Source organism: Halichoerus grypus, chromosome 2 (genome assembly GCF_964656455.1).
Source record: "Halichoerus grypus chromosome 2, mHalGry1.hap1.1, whole genome shotgun sequence".
Taxonomy (NCBI): Eukaryota; Metazoa; Chordata; class Mammalia; order Carnivora; family Phocidae; genus Halichoerus; species Halichoerus grypus.
Window position 1 is genome coordinate 208,326,778 of NC_135713.1, and position 10,157 is coordinate 208,336,934.

The 10,157-nt window shown below is 63.7% G+C and overlaps 1 protein-coding gene across 2 annotated transcripts; it reads left to right on the forward strand.

Annotated features, from left to right (window-relative positions):
* Positions 1 to 1,893: 1,893 nt before the first annotated feature.
* SLC25A10 (solute carrier family 25 member 10) lies at positions 1,894 to 9,723 on the forward strand. Of its 2 annotated transcripts, XM_036094162.2 has the most exons (11): positions 1,896 to 2,195; positions 4,735 to 4,854; positions 5,427 to 5,541; positions 5,627 to 5,675; positions 5,903 to 5,944; positions 6,589 to 6,632; positions 6,757 to 6,827; positions 7,119 to 7,211; positions 7,560 to 7,637; positions 8,379 to 8,435; positions 8,767 to 9,723. In XM_036094162.2, exons 1-11 carry the CDS (start codon positions 2,103 to 2,105, stop codon positions 8,866 to 8,868), a joined length of 864 nt encoding a protein of 287 aa, XP_035950055.2. In that variant the 5' UTR covers positions 1,896 to 2,102; the 3' UTR covers positions 8,869 to 9,723. The 2 variants fall into 2 exon arrangements, with proteins under 2 accessions (XP_035950065.2, XP_035950055.2); XM_036094172.2 differs by lacking the exon at positions 5,903 to 5,944 and having other exon boundaries at positions 1,894 to 2,195.
* The last annotated feature ends 434 nt before the right edge of the window (positions 9,724 to 10,157 follow it).

The following is a 10,157-nucleotide window of genomic DNA, read 5'->3' on the forward strand; positions in this document are numbered from 1 at the left end:
GACCCTGTCTTGCTGATGTGACCACAGAGAGGGGGCAGCCCCCACCCCGGGACCTGGCCCCTAGCTTTCTGGGCTGTCCCCTCCACTTGCCTTCTCTGAGATTAGCTTCTTTGTAGTCAGGAGCTGATAACATTGCCCTTGGGCTGACCAAAGATTCAGACATCTTGATTTATCCTGAATGAGACCTGGTTCTGGGCAGGTTTTGTGCTGGCTTGGGTCTCAGGAGTGGGCTTGAAGACGCTACTTACTTCCCATGGGACACTGGACAAGGAGGCCACTCCCCTGCAACCTACTGGTCCGGTCTGTTAGCTCTGTTTCTTTAAACAAAGGGCTTAGGTGTGAAAGCCATCTCACATTTTCACATTTCCTTGCAGAGCTTTGGTGTCTCGCATCTTCTCTTTTTTTTAATGGAATTGTTTTTCCTAATTTCAATTTGTTTATTGCTGATACATAGAAATACAATTGAATTTTTTTTTAAGTAACCTCTATGTCCAATGTGGGGCTTGAATTCAGAACCCCAAGATCAAGAGTCACATTCTCTTGGAACTGAGCCAGCCAAGTGCCTCCTCTGGTTTCTTCTGGAGAATTGCTGTGACCCTTCCCCAACTGTGCCCACCCTCCCACCCCCACCCCGGGCCCATGTTTCCATCTAGGCTACAGCTGGCGTCTTCTTTCGATCCTGCCCCTCTACTTCAGATAAAGCAGGATGCCCGTGTGGCCAACTCCCCCCACCTCCCAGGGTCCCCAACATTTCTGGGCTGGACACCATCTCTGCAGCGGTTCACTTCCCCCGCTGATGACCTCAGGGGTCAGAGGCCTCCTGCAGTTCTAAAAGACAGAGTCCTTAGTCTCCAAGTGGCAGCTCTAAGTAAATAGGGAGGTTTGCTGGCCCATACTATGCCTCTGACACAGCTAGATAATTGCTGGGCGCTCAGCAGGCTCAGGGGACCCAGAGTTGTTTCCCCAATGCCCCTCACACTTCTCCCTTGGGTGGGGGTGGAGGGCTGCAGTGGCCAAGCTGGGACTGCAAGATGTAGGTTCTTCCCTGGGGAAGGGGTCTCTGGCTCTGTCTTCTCTGGATCCGTGTGGCCCTGCTGTAAAGTGGCCCTGGGGATTCAGATTTCCACCTTGCCCAGCAGGTGCATCTCTGGCTTAGGAGCATACTTGCACCTCCTGTTTGCTGGATGGTGGAATGAGAGTGGGGATCTGCACACAGGTGGCTATCTCCTGGGGACAGGCAGCCTCCCAGCTGCCACCTCCCAGGAGCCTGAACCCCCATGGCTCAGAACTTCCTGTCTCCTTGTCCTCTTCCGGGATGGCTGTCTGGTCAGAGCACACCTGAGGCTGGACTTGGCTGGGAGCACCGGAGCGTCGCTAGTCTCCCCGAATTGTCTTTTGCCCCTAGTTTTTCTGTAATCTGCAGACTGGCTCCAGGAAGGTTTTCTGCCACCCCCTCCGGATGCACGTGTCCCAGGGCTGACCCCCAGGGCCTGCGTGGCGGAGCTGGGACACTGGGTGCAAGGTCAGGGCCGCGACTGGGGCTGGGCTGTTTGCAGGAGGCCGGCCTCCGGGAGTGGCAGGGACTGGCCGAGCGCCGAGGCCGCTCCTTGGCGGTGACCTTCGGAGACCTGCCCTAGGCGTGCGGGTGACCCTGGGGCGGCCGGAGCAGGGCGGGGTGGGGGGACGCCAGGTTCCCGGGGGGAGTGGAGCAGGCCACCCAGCAGGCTCCCTGGGGTCGGTGTGGGCCCCCCCCCGCCACGCCCTAGCCCCTCGGGCACAGATGCAGGCCGCTCGGCGGTGCCCACTCGGCTCCGCTGCTGGGCCACGGCCGCTTTAAGGCGCTGTCCAGCCCCCAGCTCGAGGCGGGGTCTAGCTGGCCCCGCCCCTGCCCTGGCCCCGCCCCCAGGGCCGCGCGGGCGCATTGGCTGCGCCGGGCGCGGGTGGCGGGTGGCGCTTTGAACTCGGCGCGGGCGGCGGTGCGGGCCGGGGTCCGGGGCGAGAGTCGGGGTCCGATCGGGGCCGGGCGGAGGCCGGGGCCGGGGTGTGGGCAGCAGGAGCTGCAAGCGGGCTGCCGGCGCTCCTGGGCGTCCGCGGTGCGGGCCATGGCGGCGGAGGCGCGCGTGTCGCGCTGGTACTTCGGGGGACTGGCCTCCTGCGGGGCCGCCTGCTGCACGCACCCGTTGGACCTACTCAAGGTGAGGGCGGCGCGGGCCGGGCGGGGGCGGGCGCGAGGCCGGGGGTTGGGGGGGCGCGGGGGGCCGCCCACGCCTGGGCACTGACCTGCCTGGCCCTGCACTGGCCCTGGAAGGCGTGAGACTTGGGGCCGCCTTGTGGTTCACTGCCCCCGCCCGGAGACCCTGCCCAGTCCGGGGTGGAGGTGCCCGTTGTCGGGGACCACGGGCCGCGTTCCAGCCCCGGTCGTGCCCCATACTACCTGTGTGACCTCGGGCTAGTCGCTTGGCCTCTCTGAGCCAATTTCCATCCCGCAGTTTTGAGGACAGGAGTTCTGCCGGGTTTCGAGTTGAGGGGGTGGTTCTGTGGGGCGCACACATGTTGGCTCTAGCACACCCAGGGCATGGACCAGGTGCCTCCCTGCCTGGTGGGTACCCAGCACACAGTGAGGGAATGGCACACATAGCCTGCGCTATGTTCCCTGGGATCCCTGCTTTGGGCTGCTTCCTCCTGGACTGGGTGGGCACCTGGAAGCCGCAGGTCCTGCACCCACACAGGTCCTGCTCTGTGAGGGTGAGCAAGAAGCATTCACACTCATTTTACTTTTTTTTTAGGAAAAATGCTTATGGGGCAGTATGACACAGAGCTTCTCTTGTCTCCCAGGGCCAGCCGGGGGGGCTTGTTTTCTGCCCCTTTCTCACTACAAAGAACAAAGAAGAAAGGGCCGATGATGCAAAGCCTGGTCGGGGGGGAGGCCCTGTCCTGGGGAACCTGGGCTGTGGGCACATGGGACCTGTGGGCCAGGGGGGCAGCTCCCTGGCCACCTCCTTCCCTACCCCCACCCAAAGCAGCCTGACCCCCATACTCACCCCCTGGGAGGGATTGGCACCTGTGGCCCTGTTGACCCAAACCTCAGCCTCTGGCCAGGCCCCCACCCCAGCCCCTCCTCCACCTGAGGGTATGTTTCTTTCAGCAACTTTTGTCCTAAATGAAGGAGCATTGACTTCTCTAGTAAAAATGCTCACCTCCAGCTAGAAGGATTCGCAGCCGTGCGGGCTGAAGGTGGTAATAGCCCCATTGGCACACCTGAGACCTGGCATGTCCTGGGAGAGGCCTGCATGCTCCTAGTAGCCCCCAGGGCCTGAGAGGGGGCTAGGAGGAACAGGGCCAGGCCTGGAAGGTGCTGTGACCACCTGGGAGAGGAGGTGACAGTGAACTGAAAGGTGCTTCTTGTTTTGAGAAAGGAGGAGCCTCCCCTCATGTCTGTTTTATTTTGCTTTCCCGATGCCCAGGCAGGTACTGTGCCGCCTGCGCCGTGCCCAGCGTGGGGCCCTGGAGGGTTAGGCTCTGTGTCCGATTGTGGCTGGGCACAGCTTTAGGGGCCCTTCGAGCGGCCCAGAGCCCCCTGTCCATTGTCCAAGGCTCCTTTGGGCATCACTGCCCCATGCCCTGCCCCCCGGGTGCTGTTTTGCTGCAGAATGCTGCCAGGAGGGTCAAGGGCAGCAGGCAGCCACAGGACGCTGACTGCTGTCTGGTCCAGGGGTATTCAACCCTCCTGCGGCAGCAGGGAGGACAGCTTTGGAGGCAGGCCTCCCTGGGAGGCCCTGGCTGAGCATGTTGCCCTCGACGACGTGGCCACTGGAGAAATGATTTACAGCTCTTTGATCTCTCCCTTTGCCCCGTGCCCTGGCTCAGTCCTCACAGCTGCTTCTCGCCTGGACAAGGGCTGCTTCCTGCGTGGACACCTTGCCCCCAGGCCCAGTGCCCTCTGTCCTGTCCAGCTGGCCGATGTGGCTGAGTGGAGTACAAAGCCCTCTCCGTCCCCTCCCACCTTCGCTGCCCTACCACCCAAGCCCCTGGGCGGGGACAGAGAAGGAAGGGAAAGGTGCACCCACTGAGCTACTTAATCCTCATAGCACACTGAGGGAAACTGAAGCAGGAGGGTCCGTAACCTGCCCAGGGAGGCCCAGCCAGAACACGACTGGGGCTGGACAGAGTGGGGTGTACGGGGACAGATTCCAGGTGGCCCTCCCAGGAGTGTCCTTTCCCCTCTCCCCCATCGGACTCCCAGCATCTCTTCCAAGCCCACCATGTTTCTTCAGCCTGTCTCTGAGTCTCCATAACTTCTGATCCCTCTTGAAAAGTGGCATGGCTAAGAAATGGGGCTCTGGAGTCACCTTGCTGGGGTCTACATCCTGCCTCAGTGTCCTCATCAAAATGGGACTGATGACCCCCACTCCTGCAGTAGGTGCCGTGAGGACTCAGACACATAGGTGAACGATTTCTCACGGGCCTGGTGGGCTCACGTGTCAGCCGGCATTGTTCCTTGTAAAGCAAAATAGTGTGGACTAGAGGTTGATGCCAGGTGTGGGCGTGGAGTCCCATCTAACCCAGCTGGGCACCCTTAGGAGACCTGTGTGTCTCCCTGTGCCCCAGTTTCCCATCTCTAAACCGGGGTGCCGAGAGGACCCAGCCCGTGGGGTCTTCGTGTGGGCAAGGGCCTGAGGGAGCCGGGCTGGGCGGGCCCTGCGGCGGGGCGCGTGAGCAGCTGTACCCCGACAGGTCCATCTGCAGACGCAGCAGGAAGTGAAGCTGCGCATGACGGGCATGGCCCTGCGGGTGGTGCGCTCCGATGGCGTCCTGGCACTCTACAACGGCCTCAGTGCCTCCCTGTGCAGACAGGTGCCTCCGGGGCTCCCCCCTCCCGGGACGGTGGGTGGCTAGGACTCCCGGGAGGGCACTTCTGCCTCCCAGGGCTCCCCCCCCCCGCTGCGAGGTGAGGGCTTCCCTAAGCCCTGGTCCCAGAGCCCATGCAGGTAGAGGGAAAGACTGGTGTCCCTGGCCTGGACTCAGACGCACTGTGGGTGCCCTGTGGGCATGGGAGTTACTTTGTCCTCCTTTTCAAGGCTGGGTGGGAGAAAGGAACCACACGGCCCCAGGAGTCGGCAGGGTGTGGTGGCCTGGGATGTGCTTCTGCCTTCCACCAGGCCAGCCCTGCTCTCACAGCTGGCTCAAGACCTCCACTTAGACATGGGGAAACTGAGCCTGGGGAGGGAAACTCTGGACTCAACCAGCCCCGGGTTTGTGAATTGGCTCAGTCACTTGCTGACTGTGTGGCCTTGGGAGGGTCCTTCACTGTCCCCACGGCCCATTTCGTGATGATTGTGCACCAGAAGGGCTGGGGTGGGGAGGGCCGACATGCCCAGCAGGGTTCCCCCACGTGCACCCTCTGAGCTGGGCCCCTTTTCCCCCAGATGACCTACTCCCTGACTCGGTTCGCCATCTATGAGACCGTGCGGGACCACGTGGCCAAGGGCAGTGAGGGGCCCCTGCCCTTCTACAAGAAGGTGCTGCTGGGCTCCATTAGCGGTGAGCTGCCAGCCAGGCCGGGGACGGTGGGCGCAGGTGGGCACTGCAAGTCATCACATGTTGGCTCTGGGGTCTGTCACCCCAGGTTGCATTGGAGGCTTCGTGGGGACTCCCGCAGATATGGTCAATGTCAGGTCAGTGCGTGCCCCCACCCAAGGTCAGGGTCTTTCCCGACTTCTGACGGGGCGGGAGGCTTACTTGCTAGGGTCTGTGGTGTGTTCAGCCTGGAACAAGCACTCGGACCTTGGGGCCTGGACACGGGGGACTGGGGGGCAGGCCAGGGTGAGCCCCGATGCCCGCCAGCTTCTCTGTGGGGCGTATTTGGCCCCCTGCCGCCCCCCTGAGCCTGTGGCTGTTTCAGGATGCAGAATGACATGAAGCTGCCCCCGAATCAGCGCCGCAAGTGAGTAGCGGGCGAGTTCTGCTCTTGGCTGGGGGGCTGCCTGGGGGGGGGCGTGCAGAGCAGGAAGACCTGAGCGCCTCTGCCAGGCCCCGGCTGGGAGTCCCAAGAGGCCTCGTTGCCTGTGGCGTCACCTGGCCACAGAGGCTGCTGACGGTGCCCTCATCCGCCCGGCGTTGGGAGGGCCTCTGGGTTCTTTCCTGGTGGGGGAATCTGGGGTGGAGGCTGGCTTCTTTCCCCCCCTTTCTGATACCTTGTACTTGTTCACAGGAAGGATGGTTTACAAGTTTAAGTGAGGGGGTTTGGGCCTTTAAACAAGTTTGGGGGCTGGGATTTTTTTTTTTACGGTAAAAATACCGTTTTTCATGAAGTCTGAGATCCTATTGATCCCAAGGCTGCCTACGGACGGACGCCCCAGCTAGCGAGCAGGGATTGGCTACAGTCTGGGGGTAAAACGGGCTCCGGGCAGGCCCCCCCCCCTCCGTCAGGACCAGCCCGCAGACAGACCCAGCCTCGGCAGGGGGGTCTTCAGGCACTGTTGTCCCCTGACCCCCGTGGCAGCTGCATGGCTCTCCCTGGGGAGGACCCTCCCCCGGGGGCCATGGGCAGGGAGGGCCTCACCCCGGCCCCTTGTCTGTCCCTGGCAGTTACGCCCACGCCGTGGACGGCTTGTACCGGGTGGCCCGAGAAGGTAAGAGGAGCAGGCCCTTTGTTTGGGGGGTCCAAGGAGGCAGAGGGGCCTGGGGAGTATTGTGCAGGACCTGGGGGGAGGCCTGAGGGGTGCGGCTGGGTGCCTGACCTCCTTTTTCCGGCAGAGGGTCTGAAGAAGCTGTTCTCGGGCGCGAGCATGGCATCCAGTCGAGGGATGCTTGTCACCGTGGGCCAGGTGGGGCTTCTGCTGGTGGTGGGCCTCCCAGGGCAGCATCTGGGGGGCCCGCCCTCAGCCCCTGGAGAGGTGCGGGAGGAAGGCAGTGGGCATGGACCACAGGTGGGGGCTGGGGAGGTGGGTAGGCCCCTCCCAGTCCGGGCCTCCCCCGTCTGCCCGGTCACAGTAACTGGAGGTGACCTGCAGAGCAGGCACTTGGTCAGTCCCGGTGATGTCCCTGTGGGCCCCTGTCTACCCTTCCTGGGGCCGGGGGCCATCCCACAGGCCCTGCTCACCCCTCCCCCCCCACAGCTGTCCTGCTACGATCAGGCCAAGCAGCTGGTCCTCAGCACCGGGTACCTGTCTGATGGTATCTTCACTCACTTTGTTGCCAGTTTCATCGCGGTGAGTGCTGGGCCTGGCTGTTGGGGGAGGCGCGGGGGCGGGGGGAGGCTGAGTAGTCTTGGGAGCTGAGGGTGCCCGGGACGAGGCCAGGGCTTAGAAGGCAGGAGGCTGTGGGCAGGTGTGGCGGATGTCCCTCTCGGGTTGCATACGTACGTGGGCGCTGAGGCCCCGGTGCCCAAGCTGGGATGGTTTCTAGTGTCCCCAGCAGCCCAGGGTCCTATAGCCCTGAGGATGCCTCCGGGGGTCCAGGCCAGGGCCTTCTATGGGGGTGGGTCTGTGGGGGAGGATGACGGGTGCCCACGTACTCTGCCCGGCAGGCCCATTGGTGATAAGCCCCCCTCCCCACAGGGTGGCTGTGCCACGATCCTGTGCCAGCCCCTGGACGTGCTGAAGACGCGTCTGATGAACTCCAAGGGCGAGTATCAGGTGAGTGGGGGCTGCAGGCACTGTCCCCCTCAGGAGTACAGGCCTGGGGGCCGGGCCAGGGGACAGGGAGGGGTCCCCACACTGCTGTTATCAGGCTCCAGGCTCCATGGCTGGGTGAGCCCGTGTCCCTGTCCTGGCACCTGGAGGAGGCTTTCTCCCCCCTCCACGAGCACATTCTCCCCAGTTGCTGTTCCCAGCCAGCCATGGGGCTGCCCTTGGTCCTTTTTTAAAGACTTTATTTTTTTTAAGGCGGCTCCACGCCGAGCGTGGGGCTTGAACTCGCGACCGTGAGATCAAGGGTCGCGGGCCCTACTGCTGGAGCCGGCCAGGCGTCCCCCTGTGTTTAAATCTGATTCCTTGGTGTTCACAGAGGCGGCCCGGTCACTGCAGTCAGTGAAAGTCGGTGAGCTGCCGCATTCCACTGGGCAGGCCCAGGACCCGGCTGACCCACAGGCACGCACGGCCACTTCTGTGTCCCTGCTGTGCCCTGCTCCTCTTCCCGGCCCCCCACACGCTGTGGGTGCCCGGCGGGTCCCGTGCCCGCTTCTGGTTTTGCTGTGTCAGCAGGCCGGGTGGCCTTGACCTTCTCGGCTGCTGGCTTCTCCAGCTGTCATGACCTTTGACCAGTCCAGGCTGCTCACTGCACGGGGCCCCTGGCTGGTGCTGGGGGAGGGGCGTGTTATTTGTATTCCGCAAGTAAAATGCAGCTTTTTTTATTGCTTTATTTTGTGTTTTCTGCAGGGTGTTCTCCACTGCGCAGTAGAGACAGCAAAGCTCGGGCCGCTGGCCTTTTACAAGGTTGGGCTGGGCAGGGGCCGGGCGGGACTGGGGGGGACTGGGGGGGGCTGGGCGGGGGCCTGGGGGGGGCTGGGCGGGACTGGGGGGGGCTGGGCAGGGGCTGGGCGGGGGCCTGGGGGGGCTGGGGAGGGCTGTGCAGGGGCTGGGCAGGGGCTGGGGCGGAGCCAGGGCCATGGTGGGAGGGGCCTGCGGCTGCAGGGGCAGGGTAGGGGGGCCAGCTGGGGCGGGGTCCGAACCGCTCCCCCTGCGCCCCCCCTCCCGCCCCCGTGGGTGCGGGGGCGGGGCCCTCTCTGGGCTCCCTTCACTTCCTGTTATCCCTGTCTCCGCCCAGGGCCTCCTGCCTGCAGGCATCCGCCTCATGCCCCACACCGTGCTCACGTTTGTGTTTCTGGAGCAGCTCCGCAAACACTTCGGCATCAAAATGCTTTCCTGATGGGCCGGGGAGCGGGCTGAGCGCGGCCCCGGTGCCCTCCTCCCTCCTCCCGGGCCGGGACCTCCACCCTGGCCTTCCCCAACAGGCTCCTGCCCACACCCAGCCTACCTGGGCCTGAGCTCATTCCAGTGACCTCGTCCTCTCCACCTCCTGCCTGCCCACCCCAGGCTCTCCCCACCTGGTATTCCGGCGGCTCCCCCCGCACACTAATGACTCAGAGGGGAGGTGTCTGGGCCCTGGGTTCAGTTTTCTCTCCTCCCTGAGTAGCCGGTTAACACAAGGTGGGCTGTCCAGGCTTTCTAGAGTCTGGGGCCCTCAGCACCATCTTCCAGCAGCTTCCATCGAGGAGCTGGGTGGCCGCGGAGAGGGGTGCAGACCCCCAGCATGGCTCACCAAACTAGGTGTGTGCATGTGCCCTTTTATTTCTGGAGAGGGACCATAGCTTTTCTGACATTCTCAAAGGTAGCTGTGCCCTGGGAGCTCCGGGGCCCTGGGCAGATGGCACCATGCAGAATCAGCCTGCCCAGGAGGGAGGGTGAGCACATGGCCTGCGGGCACCAGGTCCAGCCAGCCCCCTGCTGCTTCAACAAGTAGTTTCGCCAAAAGCTCTCAAAGCCAGGAGCCTGCTGCTGCTTCAGGGAGCGTGGGGTACGCACGGCGTCCCCGCCTCCCACAGCTCCCAGGCAGAGGCAGGCTGCAGGGTGTCCTCGGGGGCCCACTCCGTGTGGACGGTGGCGTCCGCCCACAGCCGAGACCCAGAACGCCCGCGCCTGAGGTCTGCCGGAGCAGCCCGTCCCCCTGACCCCAGCAGGGGTGCTCTGCAGGGGTGTTAATAAAGGACTGTGAAGTGCTCCACTCCTGGCACGTGCTTGTCGGCTGCTGCGCTGTCCGGGGGCCACAGGACCTGCTCTGCACCCTCCGAGGAGGGCTGTCCGGTTCTGGGGGGCAAGGCTGAGGGCCCAGAGGGAGAAAGAAGCCCAGCCCTGACCGGATACGTTGGGGTGGGCTGTGGGCAGAGGAACTGGGGGGTCCCAAAACCAGGGGAGGAGAGGGGACGGGGGTAGGCAGGATGTGCGTGTTGGGGGTCTGGATCCAAGTTACCATGGACCCCTGGGCCCTTCTCAGCAGGCACCTGGGCACTGCAAGACTCCCCGCCCCCTGCTTTGAGAGTCCCCTCTTGGCTGTGGGGGGAGCCCTTGGGGTCAGAGTCCTGGGCCCAGGAAGGGGCTGGGCAGACCCGGGTTCTCCAGGCCGCAGACCCTTGCACGGACGGGGGGGGCAGGAGCTGC